Raw genomic sequence first — 14,038 nt, 5'->3', positions numbered from 1 at the left:
ATTCTGAACTTGGGTTTAATTACACCCTGGTTTAAAGTTGTGGTTTAACTACATTGTATGGGGCAATTCCATAAAATAATCAACCTTTTTGTACGTCCAACCCCCATCAAGTCTTCACTTCATAAACTGACCAAGTCATGGACCCTTGAGAACATTACTGACTGTCAAACGAACAAGAAATCAGAGACAGAAAATTTCATGAAGTCCCCACATATAGTGGGTCGGATGTACATATTTTATGGAATTGCCCTATGGAGAGCCAATTGGAGCTCATATCCCTAACAGTACACATTCAATTTACTAGTAAAGTCATATGACACCCAAATAGTTCATCCTGCTAATTGTCTGGGAATGAAGTATTTTTCTTCATTATGAAAGCAAAAGAAAACAAAATAGTAAACATACGAAATATGCAATATATACAGATTTTTTTTCATTTTTTGGCTCCCCATAATTTTAGCACAGAGTTAGACCATGGTCTAAGTTAAACATGACTTCAGAATACGGGCCAAGGAATCTGACCCGTGGAACTGTTGAATGTTTTAAGGGAAATAGATTTGATGGCGATTTGATGAAAGGAAATCCTCTGTTTTGAGGCTGAGATCCTGGCTGTAGTCTGTCCATGGTCCTGTATACACAAATGATAGCAATTGACTGTGAGCTTGATTTTTATGATTGATTGTACATTGTGGGCAATGCAGTCAGTCACAAAGATATTCTTGTACGATGGTTGCTCAGCTTTGTGTAACCGACCCCAGGCTTCACCGGGATCAACATACATGTATCAGTTTACCCAAGAGTTTTACTTGAAGAAATCAATTTCTCAACACTTTGAAATACAGTATGTTGTACAGCTAACTCTGCTTTTCATTCTAATCTGGAGTGAAGCAATGTTTTCCAGATTAATGTTTTTGAAGAAAATTCGTCAATTTGATTATTTGATTTGAGACGTCATATGCGAACAGCTTTCCTACATGTACATGTACATATCGTTTGTGAAGTCTATGAAATGTCATTTTCTCAGAAAATTGAAAATGGTTATTATTGTAACTTTTACACTGTATAGTATATGTATATCAATATACAAATGTTTTCACACCCACTCCTGAAAATAAAATAAAAAATAAATTATCACTAACCATTGAAAAAATGAAATTCATGCATTTTATATTTCATAGACATGTACTGTATGTACATGTATGGATGATGTCACAATTCGAAAAAAAAAAATGAAATTCTCATAACTTTCTTAATTTTTTAATGGATTTTCCTCAAACCTTCACCAGTGTTGTTTATTATTTTTTCTGCTATTTTCACAACAAAGTTTTTGTCATGGTGAAAAGTGGCTGGGGGGGGGGGTTGCTGCTTGTCAATGTGTCATTATTTAGTTGATTTTTAGAACTTTCACTATAAAGCCTTCATTTGTGTGTTTTGTTCTTTACTTTGTTGTTAGGCCAACCTGAGGCCTGTCTTTCAAAGAGTTATGATTGATTCAATCAATCGTAACTCTATGGACATCCATCAGTGCCATAATTTTTTCTACAGAAAATTTGCAAAATGTCCTAGTTGTAAACAAAGTAGAATACACACCAAATTGTCAATAAATCAATGAACTTATGGATATATACAGATAGACATGTATATGCCTAGAAAATCTTTTGAACAAACATACATTTATATGTTGACTTTGCTGGCTTTCCATAGTTGCGATTGATCGGATCAATCACAACTCTTTGTATTCCGGGACCCAGATATTTGGTGGGTGCTTCATTAAGCTGTTCATTAGTTACGAGCAATTTTACGAATGACTGGTGATCCTTTCTTGTGGTAATGATGTACACCAATTTTCACTGATGTTGGTTTAGCACCCTAGAGAGGATCACCAGTCGTTCGTGAAGTCACTCATAAAACTTCCGAACAGCTTTCATTATGAAACACACACACACCTGGCCCCTGTTGTACAAAGAGTTACGATTGATCCGATCAATCGCAACTCTATTTGCACAAAGAGTTACGATTGATCCGATCAATCGTAACTCTATGGAAATCCATTAGTGTCATAATTTTTTCTATGAAAAATTTGCACAATGTCCTTTCTATGCAAAGAGAAGAGCAGTGAATTTTCAATAAAACAATGAATGCATGAATAAACTTCAAAGCTAGAAAATGTTTTGAACAAACATGCATAATACATGTACATGTAGATGTTGACGTTGCTGGCCGGCCATAGTTGTGATTGATCGGATCAATCGTAACTCTTTGTACAACAGGGCCCTGGGCTACGTAACACAAAAAATAGCAATCAAATGAACTGACCATTCAATATCAATGTTACATGCGCATTTGGTTTAAAATACTGACCAGGGACCAATCAGTGCGGTTCTTTCATATGTGCAATCCATCGCTAACCTTTGTGTTACGGAGCCCTAGGGGGCTGTTTCATAAAGCTGTTCGTAAGTTAAGAGAGACTTTAAGAATGACTGGTGAACCTTTCTTATGTGCTAATCCATTGCTAATGACTATACCATTTACCCCAAGAAAGGATCACCAGTCGTTCGTAAAGTCACTCTTAACTTACATGTACAAACAGCTCTATGAAACACCCACCAGATTGGAATGTATCTGTTACCTTCATGTACACTATTTACACCAGTCCTCTGTCTACATGTAGTATACATATAGACATTTGCAGTTTGTTTGTTTTTTAATTGGAAGGTCATGCCACAAAGATCCTGGCACAGGGCGTTATATTTAGAGATGACAGTTGCCAAACAGTCTAGTTAGTTACTTACTGATTATATTAATCAGTTGTGTCATTAGCAATTATCTCGTTAACATCGAGAACAATGCAAATGTACATTTAGTTTTGGTAATGTTCATAAACTCTTGGGGAAAACATCGCTTTAAATTGCCTCGATAGTACATTCATGCTACATGTACATGTATGTTCATGAAATGTTGTTTTAATAGTTGGCTGTGCTTTTTATCTCGCCTGCATGCATACATGAGAGACAGTCACTGCTTTTCCAACTGTGGCGGTGACGTAGTCAACAACATAATTATTATAAAGGTTAAGTTTTTCAAATGTCATAACTTTGAAAGTACTATGTGAGATGTAATTCAAGATATTGTACACAAAGGTTAATCATTAAGCATGAGTATCAGCTCACATGATCAAGGTCAAAGGTCCTTTGGCGGTCTATGAAATACATGCATCAACTTTAACACAATAACATGTATCAAGGGTTGAGAATTTTAATTTCCAAAACAATATTTGATCAAATCAATTGAAGTTTGTATGAGAAGATTAATGGAAATGGATTTAATCAGTCTTTAACTACATAAAGTCAAGCTCATCTGAGGTCAACGAACTTGGGATATTTATATTATCAATTTAAATTTTAAAAAATATTATTCAGCTTTAATATTTGTTTTCAAAGTCAACACTGCTGCCAAACATGTACATGTATATTAAATTGTGAATGCAGATGTACATGTAAGACTGCCAAACGCATTTCATTTGTTTCTTCTCAGTGATGTTATATGTATACATGAACATGTAGGAGCACATTATTGATATAATACATTTCTTACTTTTTTTTCTTTCGTAGGTGACATCACCAATTCTTCAAATTGTTTTAGTTGTCGTTCTCACAACGTTAACGTGGCCATTTGCTGGGCTCTGGTACAGAACAGAAAATTCAGGTACAGCTATGGCTACATGTACATGATAAATCTCTCCATCCATTAATTAAAGGAAACCAAAACCCAAGAAGAGAAGCAAACTTATCGGAAATAGTGAAATGAGAGGAACAATTTTAAAAAACTTTCATCAAAATCGGTTATGAAATAAGCAGGTTATGGACGTTTAAAAAGTCTTGTTGTACATGTACTTTCTTTGGGGATCCTCATATTGGCAAATGTGCTTCAAAATGGTTGATTCTGTGGACAACTCTCAATTTGTTTTATACACAAATTTTCAGATTTTCCTCATCTTTCAAATTGCATCTTGCCTCCTGATCACAACATAGGTCATGGGAAAATATAATTCACATCACATATGTCAAGGTCGGGATGAGATAACGTGAAATATGGTAAAAAAAGGGGAAAATCTGAAAATTTGTGTACAAAACATATGGAGAGTTGTCCACTAAATCAGCAATTTGAAGCATGTTTGCCAAAGTGAGGATCCCCATAGAAAGTACAACTAGACTTTCTAACAGCCATAACTTGCTTATTTCATAATCAATTTTGATGAAACTTTAAAAAAAATATTCCTCTCGTTATACTGTTTCCAATAAGATTGCTTCTCTTCTTGGGTTTTGATTTCCTTTACATTCCTGGGGTCCGTTTCATAAAGCGCTTCATAAGTAAAGAGCGACCTTAAGAACGACTGGTGATTTTTTCTTGTGAGCTAAACCATATCGCCAATGAATACCTTATACCATTTACCTCAAGAAAGGATCACCAGTGGTTCTTAAAGTTGCTCTTAACTTACGAACAGCTTTATGAAACACCCACCTGATATATCTTTATTCTTTATCACTATTATTGTACTTAATTTCTGCATATGTTTTAATCATGATTTTTTAATTCATTGAGTTATGTCACAGGACTGCAATGTAAAACAGCCTTTTTACTGATTGTGTTTATCCTGTATGAATATATTTGAATAGATAAACCCTTTAGAAGATAATGAACAATACCCTATATTTCTGACAGACTGATCAAAGAGTTTGGGGACATTGTAATTGGATGGAAGAAAAAAGGGGGAGATGTTGATATTATTATAAAAAGAGTTAAGATATTCATTAAAGAGACTAAAGAAAATAAGATCAAGGGCATGTAACACAAACTATTGAGTGCATTGGCTATAATTTGCAATCAATCATGAAAATCAAGCCTATGATTAACCTTTGTGTTACGGGACCCAAGAGACAAATAGATACTTGAAAAGGAAATCAGAAAATATATATATTCAACAGAGATGAAGTGTGACATTTTTCTAATATAGGTGAATATGCATTGATCATCAGGTACAATGTCCATGTACATGTAAATACTTTGTACTAGTCTTGAATGAATACTTTATCATTTTATTTTTATCAGCATGGAAAGCATCCCTACTAGTCTTGTATACAGCCACCATGCTGTTCTTTTATCTTATTCCTCTTGCCTTGGATGTGCCGTGTGTGGCTGAGAGGATAGAATTACCCCCGAAACCAAAGATGTTTGGACATAGAGGCGCAGAAGAGGTCAGTATATTGTCTCCCTAGGGGCGTTATATCAACATTATTGGGGCGTTGTGGTCTGGTGGTTATGGCCCCCGTCTTTCAATCAGAAGGGCGTGAGTTCGAATCCCAGCCAAGGTGTGTTTTCCTCCATCAAGAAGTTTACCCACATTGTGCTGCACTCATCCCAGGTGAGGTGGATGGGTACCAAGCAGGATTAATTCTTTGCATGCACTGAGTGCTAGCAGGGAGCTCAAGCTAAAGCTGGGGTAATAATAATAAGTTATGTGGCTCAGAATAGATTATTCCTAGATGGATGGCGCTATATAAATGCTTATTAATATTATTAAAGGACAAGTCCACCCCAACAGAAATTTTCATTTGAATAAAAAGAAAAAAAATCCCACAAGCATAACTGAAAATTTCATCAAAATCGGATGTAAAATAAGAAAGTTATGACATTTGAAAATTTTTCGCTTAATTTCACAATATATTTAAAGATTTGGCAATATTCCTTGGTTCTCATTGGCTGAAAAGTACTTGTTTACCATGGAAACTGTTAATAATGACAACTTTCCTGAAATAAGTGGTTGACAAAGTCTACATGTATCTCTATTCACTGGAATATACAATCCTCTTTTAAAATCAATTTAATGATATTATGTGTAGTCAAATTCGCTATTTTTACAATTTTAAAAGCTTTGGTTTTTATTTAAATGTTAATTAGCCTTTAAAAATATGAGCTGCATGGTGACTTTTGTCACCTGTGTCTGTGACATGTTCTAAAAAATGAAGCCCTGAAAATATTGCACTGAAAATTTAGTGCTTTAGAAGATATTTTAATCATTAATTGTGATGATAAAGATTTAATGATAATGATACTTAATTAATAATGAGTATAAGTTGAGTTGAAACGAAAGTATGAGTAGAAGCCATTGCATTGTTGATGTTGTTGTTTCATAATCAATAAGTTTCCTTTGATAGATCCCTTTATATTTTTTTAACATGTTTTCAGATAGCACCAGAGAACACTTTGATATCCTTTGAAACGGCAGTAAATCACAGTGTTTATGGATTAGAGAGTGACGTCAGAATAAGGTAAATATCTTTCATTTATCGAAGAGAATTGAATTAAGACTATTCAAGGCCATAGCCTCTGGGCGTTGTGGCGTGCGCCTGTAATCCAAGCTGTGGGGAAGTTACAAATTGATACAGAGGTTCGAGCCCTGGTCACGTCTTTCTGATGGTGACGTTAAAGGTCGGTCCCAGACGTACATGTGAATAATCATTTCTGATTGATACACGTCTGACAAAACTCAAACACAAACACACACACACTTTTATGGCTTTGATGCCCTTCCAAATATTTATAGACTTAAAGGGCGAAATAAGTGCCCTTTTGGCCTGTGGCCTTGGTGCCATGTATCCCATTAGTACATTTTACTATTGAAGCCCTTAGATTTAGATTTATTTAGATCTACTTATTTCTGTTCAACAAAATAAACATTATCGAGGTAATAGTACATATTCAAAACAATGTAGACGCTTCAATGACATTTTATTACAAATATAGAAGATAAATTAACTGAAAAGCATTGTTTGTATGAAAAGGAAGTCCCTAAACCTTAATAGTTTCAATACTAATTAACAAAGCTATATACAATAATGGAGATGGTAAAAACAAGTAATATACAAAAACAAATCAAAATAAAGTGATAATAATGAGAATAAATTCAAAGTATAATGGCCTTGTATGCCCCCTACAGTGAGCATCGCAGTCCCTTTCTTTTAAGTGCATTTAAAAAAAATGGCCCTGTCCCTTTGAATTCTTAATTCAGGTCCTGATTATCAGGTGTACATCAAACAGATCCCATATTTAAATTCCTTTAAATCCAAGTTGAAAAATTTTCTTTTCAACCATCAAACATCTTAATTTAATTTATCCCATCATATTTCCTAATTATTATATGTTTATTTTATCAGTACAATTCTTGAATTTTATATTTTACTGTCCAAAGTGACTGCCTCGACATAACATTTGCTTTGTTCTTTTGCAGCTTCCCATTTCATGTTCATTTTTATACATGTACATGTACTGTAATTATCCTTATACAATCTTAGCCCTTTTTTAAAATCTTACTTGCATCTTGCTATGTGTCTTTGTTTCCTTGTTGTTTTTATGTATTTTTGATGTTTTTTGTATGCTTAATGTATTTTAATGGATGTGAATGAATGAATAAATGAAAATGAAACATGTATTTCTCTTATACCCTTTTTACACAGGCTAAAATTTCCTTAACCGCGTACTATAGGTGGGGCTAAATGGCAATTTAGCCCCACCTATAGTACGGGGTTAAGCTTAGCCCACTTTCTTTTTACACAGCATTTTTGCAAAGTGGGCTAACCCCACCTATAGTACGGGATTATTTGGCCCTGCAAAAAAGCAGGGTTATCCCACCAATTGCGGTGCTAAGAGCAATAGTACGGGGTTAAGATCGCATGTGTAAAACGAAAGTGGGCTAAGCTTAACCCCGTACTATAGGTGGGGCTAAATGGCAATTTGGCCCCACCTATAGTACGGGGTTAAGGAAATTGTAGCGTGTGTAAAAAGTGTACGAGTGAAGTACTTGTACTACGAATGATCGATAAAAACTATTAGTCCGGGGTTAGCAATAACAATTTGGCATGTGTGAAAAGGAAAAAAAATAGTACGGGGTTAAGGATAGTACGGGGTTAGCGATAGTCCGGGGTTAAGAAAATCCTGTGTAAAAAGGGCATTAAATCACTGGTCAAAACAAGTGCACAAAATGGTAATTGGTTCAGTTGCATTGTTTACCCTTTTTTCAAACCACCCACCACTGATTTTGACCTTGTCCTGGGCCCCCGTCTTACAAAGAGTTACGATTGATCCAATCAAACAGTTTCCAACTAAATCCAGATGGCATTTTATGGATGTAAAGATGTGAAACTATTTGGTAATCTTTCTTTCATGCTGTCAAATGATTGCCCTAATAGGAAATGTTAATGCTTAAAACGGTTGTTCGGTGGCGTTTTTAAACGTTTTGACTATTAAAGCCCGTCACCACACATTTTACATGACTGTTGTGTTTGATGGAATTCAAATGAATAATTGTATTTTGTGTTTATATCTACACAGCTTCGATGGTGTGCCATTCTTAATGCATGATGATACATTAGAGAGAACCACGGATGTAGCGTCGGTGTTTCCTAATAGAACCCACGATAGAGCAGAGTCTTTTACATGGGATGAATTGAAACAGCTTAACGCTGGTTCATGGTTTCTGAAGGTAACCTTTAATTCAATTTCATTTCAATTCCAATTAAATTGAATTCAAGTCATTTCAATTCAGTTAAATTCAAGTACTTTCAATTCAATTTCAATTAAATTCAAGTCATTTCATTTTCAATTTAAGTCTTTTTCAATTCAATTCATTTCAACTCAGTTAAATTCAAGTCATTTCAATTCAATTTCAATTCGATTCTAGTCAATCCAATTTCAATTCAATTTAATTTCAATTTTTTTGTCGTTGATTTATACATAGAGACTGGCTTTTTCGTAGAAAATTAACAGAAAGAAAATTGCACATGTCTACATGGCTACATATACTAAGCTTAACATATACTAGTTTACACTTTTCAAACCAGTTAAATTTCAATTTATTGGTCTTTCATGTATCCATAGAAAGGTTTTCTCCACTGGCTTTAACATAGAAAATTAACAAAAAATTGCATATGTTGACATTACTATACATATACTTCAACAAGAAAGAAAATTGCACTCATAGGCCCGTATTCTGAAGTCGGGTTTAACTTAGACCATGGTCTAACTGTGCTAAATTATGGGAAGCCAAACGTTTCAAAATTTGTTTATAGTGAATGCATCACATGTTTAATGTGCTTCTTTAATGTTGAAAAAAAAAACAATCTTATTTATCCTTCCCAGACGTTATAAATGATTTGAGAGTCAAATGAGCTAATACATTAAACCTATACCTTTAATGATTTATGTAACAAGAGTCTTTCCATACTTAAACCACAACTTTAAACTGGAGTTTAATTTAAACCCAAGTTCAGAATATGGGCCATAGACATGAACATTTATTAGGGGATATGTATGAATAAAGCAGAAGAGATCTATGGCTTGGTATGTGATCGAACCAGGAAGGAATTGCTGGATAAAAGGGAAACCCTGTGTGGATGATTTGAGCAAAGTTTAGGAGTAAACAAATAGCCTATTGATCTGGCTGTGTCCGTAGCATTAAGTACAAGACTTTCAAAAATCTTCTAAAAACGTTTTTTTATTTAACTCTTAGCACTTTATGCGCCTTGAGCACTCTATAGAGTAGATTTGGCACTTTATAAGTCACATTGTTATTATTATTAATGTTGTTGTTGTTGTGAGGAATGAAATCATTGTGAGGACTAGCTTAGCTGGGGTAACAATGTAGGAGCGCCTTGAGCACCTAACAAGATGGACATGCGCGCCATACAAATCCTGTATAATTCATATTCTTGTGTCACCCTCAAACAGAAAGACCCCTTTCACACTGGCATGTCTATTCCGCGAGCAACGCGGGAGCGGTTCGACGATCAGGGCATCCTCCGTCTGTCTGATCTGATGGAGATTGCTATTAAGCATAACAAGACTGCAATCTTTGATGTATTTGGACCCCCTCATGGTCATCCGTTTGGTAACATTGACGAGGTTGTCGTGGACACCATTCTCCAGTCTGGTATAAGACAGGATCAGGTGGGTGTTTCATAAAGCTGTTCATAAGTTAAAGCATGGTAGGATCCATGGTTAAAGGTCACGTCCACCTCAGAAATATGTTGATTTGAATCAACAGAGAAAAATAAGACAAGCATAATGCTGAAAATTCCATCAAAATCTGGATGTAAAATAAAGAAGTTATGAAATTTTTAAGTTTCGCTTATTTTTCACAAAACAGTGATATGAACAACTTAGTGGCATGCAAATGAGACAGTCAATGATGTCACTCACTCCCTTTTTCTTCTTGTTTGAATTATGCATGTTTTAAAGATTTGACTATCAGGACCAACTTGACTAAACCACATGCTCAGGGAGAAATTGTTGTTTCGCTTAAAAATGAGGAGAAAATTAGAATATTTCTTATAATAAAATACAAAAGAAAGAGTGAGTGGATGACATCATCAGTCTCCTCATTTGCGTACCGACCAGGATGTGCATATACCTGTAACTATTTTGTGAAATTAAGTGAAACTTTAAAATGTCATAACTTTCTTATTTTACATCCGATTTCGATGAAATTTTCAGTGTTGTGCTTGTTGGATTTTTTTCTTTGTATTGAAATCAACTTTTTGCTGGGGTGGACTTGTCTTTTAACCCTATCTAGGCCGGGGGGGGGGGGCCTCGGAGGCCCCCCCTCAACGAATCGCGCGATATTTTCGCCGTGCGAAATTTTTTGACCGCGCCGCTCGCTGAGTTTTTACTTTCAAGTCTTGCGCAACTTTTGAGACCAATTTTGCGTCACCCAGGTATGTGGTTCCGAAATTACACAACATTATGTAAGTGCATGTCAGACCGAAAATTGCTCAAAAACGTGATTTCGTGTACAAAGTCAATGCAAATTGTGTTTTCAACCAAATTTCATAAATGTATGATTATTTTTAGTTTTGCTAGTCTAAATGTATTCATTTTATGCTTTTTATGATCACAGAAGAGTCCCCAACAAATTTCATTGAAAAAAACAATGAAAAACAAAAGGTCAAAAAACAAAGAAATACATAAGAAATTGCAAAAAACAATATAATACATAAGAAAATGATTTGATATCACATTTTTTTTCATGTACTCTTGCTTAGGACACCACAAAGAGTTTCTATACCAAAAATTAGTACATTTGGAGCTTTATTTAGGGAGTTAGAGGAAAAAGTATGATTTTGCATACTAATTACGCATAAATTAGCATAATCACTTAATAGCAATTCGCATGAAATAAATTACTATACAATCTTGTAGATTATGTCCCAGGCAACCCGTGTGCCAATTTTCGGCGCGATCGCGCGGTCGACGGCCGAGATCTTAGGGGGGGGCCTGGGAGGCCCCCCCCCCGGCCATAGGAACTCCCAAAATACCCCGGCCTAGATAGGGTTAATAATAATAATACATCGGAACAACGCGCTTTACAAATATATTGTTACCCCGGTCATTGGATTCAATCAGTCATTCCGCACACAATGTGTGCACATCCTCCACTCCCTGGGGGGTATTCCAGCCAGTCGCTGGTGAGGTGCACACAGTACTTGACAAGCACCCCCACTATGACTTTCACATCCTACCGTATACCCATTTATGAGCGACTTTATGAAAAGCCTGGAAATTGAATACCTCTCCTGTGGATGATGGATTAATGATGATAATAATGAATAATTATAACATTTCTATAGCGGCATTTCTTTAAATGATACAGAGCTGATTACATGGAGAGGAAAATTATTTACAGTGAAACAAAAGATAAGCATAGTACATTCGAAATGAAAATTAAAGAACATTGAAAGACCAATGCTTGCAAGCAGGCATTAACAGAAAATGTGTTTTAGAGTTTATTCAATACAATGAGTAACCTACATCGTTTATTGAGGTGGGAAATTGTTCCAAGTGCTTGGACTTGGAGCATTGGCTAGGAATGCTCCCTTGCCAGTATTGTTTCGACATTTTGGGATATGGATACATGTATCTCTATTGGCATTAGATCTTTGATTATACCAGGCGGTGCTGCAGCAGCCCGAGCTTGCTCAATCTTGAGATTTTAGCCCGATCTGCCCTCTTCACGATTAATCTCGAGATTCAAGAAACCCCGTCTTCATCATCTCAAGAAGAGCGATTCCTGCTCGAGAGAGGCACTGATGCATTATGGTCTAATGCCGTGAATAAATAATCCTGATTGCGTCTGCACCTGCGAATTTGCGGGATAATGCTTAAATAGCGCGCCATTTTGGAAAAAATCCCAAGTTGACTTGGGGTTGCAATCTCGAGATTAATCTAGCGAACTAGCGCGATAATTGCGTCTCCATTACAAATAATCTTGAGATTGTTCAGATCTGGATAATTTGCAGGATCAGAAATAGCGCGCTAATTTGAAAACTCGGGCTGGTACTGACGGCCCTAAAAAGAGTGCCTTTACATGAATGTGGTCACACAGGTATGAAGGCAAAACACCAGTAATATTATTAATGACATTATTTATACATTTTTTTGCGCAGATATATTGGCTGGGTGGAGGTCTAGACTACGTTCGTGAGAAGGCACCTGGATTTGTAGTAACTGCAGAGGGCCGATGGGACGTTCCTGAGCTGCAGAAGAGGAATATCACTCAGGTCAACGCAGAGTATTCAGAAATTTCAGACAAAGAAATAGAGTAAGTCTCACCTATTCTCTTATTCATTTCTATATTTTTGTTTGACTATATACATACATAATGAAAAAATGGATACTACTTAGATGATCATGGGTAGTCTGCTATGCAGACTCTGAATGGCTCTTGAGGTGAGATTTGCAGCTGGTTTGCGAAAGGGCGAGTGAAGCGAGCCATTTCTGCAGCCTCAGTAGGCCTAGTCTGCTATGCAGACTCGTTGACTCAGCTGAGGTACACACACTGCAGATGTGGGTCTACATTTGTAGACTAGATCATGGGTGGCAGAGTAGAGGATTATCTGTTGGGGAGGGCGCAATAAGAGAGGCCCTCCCATGAAGAAAGGATAATCCTGTGCTCCTCCGCCCATGTCGATGTTCTCTAACTTCTTTCCCTCGTATTTATCTTTTGTATTTTCTTGTATGCCCCCCTCCCTCTCTTTGCAACTCTATACTTCCATCGAGATTTACTGAATCGTCAACAACAACTTGGTATGCTATCCATAAATAGCACACAAAAAAATATCAATCATGACTGAGGCCTAATGTTGAATTTCAAACCTTCAATCAATTAAGTGAGACTATAGGCATAAAATTACTGAGCAGGATGGTTCAATTTTTGTTGCGTGACTATATTGGCTGCTTGAGTTATGATTTAATGTAGTTGATATTGATTGCATTTGAATAAATTAATCAAAATCTGAATGTTTTCTTATGTATTTTATTGTTTTTTTTCAATTTCTTATGTACTTCTTTGTTTTTTGGCTTTTTAGTCTTTTATCACTGTTTCGTTGGAAAATGTTGGTGAGACTCTTCTGATCAAAAACAGCATGAATTCAGTTGATTGTAGTCAGTATAAGTAAACAGTGATACAGTCATGTATTTTGGCTTTGTACAGAGTTTGCATTGGAGTTCTTCATGTTGAATAATTTCGCAACCGCATACCCTGCATCTTAAGTTTGGTCGTAAAAGTTGCACGAGATGTGAAAGAAACAAGTTCTGAAACAATGTTGCACAACTTTCACTTCGCAGAATTTTCGTGAATAATGTTGGGGGACCTAAGGCCTAAAAGGACCATGAAGTCCCTTTTTGGGGGGCCACTGGTCAGGAGGAAAGTGCACCGGTGACCGGCAGTCATGGCCAAGGGCCAGCTTGTTTGACTCGAGCCGGCTGACTTGTACTCGATATACTTTGAATCACCTATAATTTCCTTCTGTAATTTCATTCAGCACGAAACTGATCCACATCGTGCTGCACTCGACCCAGGTGAGGTGAATAGGTATCTGGCAGGATTAATTCCTTGTATGCACTGACCACCGGTGATGGTAGCTCAAGCTAAAACTCGCGTAATAATAGCAGCGCTTTGTATCTTCAAAAGCGATATATAAATCCA

At 36.1% G+C, this 14,038-nt stretch overlaps 1 protein-coding gene across 1 annotated transcript in view; it reads left to right on the top strand.

Moving 5' to 3' along the window:
• Positions 1-14,038, top strand: part of LOC121430173 (glycerophosphodiester phosphodiesterase domain-containing protein 5-like) — a 46,160-nt gene that overhangs the window by 25,024 nt on the left and 7,098 nt on the right. The window contains exons 6-11 of the mRNA XM_041627450.1: positions 3,612-3,705; positions 5,110-5,255; positions 6,247-6,329; positions 8,389-8,539; positions 9,784-10,002; positions 12,498-12,652. Coding sequence (XP_041483384.1) covers positions 3,612-3,705; positions 5,110-5,255; positions 6,247-6,329; positions 8,389-8,539; positions 9,784-10,002; positions 12,498-12,652 — 848 coding nt within the window. The remainder of the gene's footprint in view (positions 1-3,611; positions 3,706-5,109; positions 5,256-6,246; positions 6,330-8,388; positions 8,540-9,783; positions 10,003-12,497; positions 12,653-14,038) is intronic.

Source organism: Lytechinus variegatus, chromosome 16, assembly GCF_018143015.1.
Source record: "Lytechinus variegatus isolate NC3 chromosome 16, Lvar_3.0, whole genome shotgun sequence".
Classification (NCBI taxonomy): domain Eukaryota; kingdom Metazoa; phylum Echinodermata; class Echinoidea; order Temnopleuroida; family Toxopneustidae; genus Lytechinus; species Lytechinus variegatus.
Note: the sequence above shows the minus strand (reverse complement) of the source record. Positions and strands in the feature narration are given on the sequence as shown.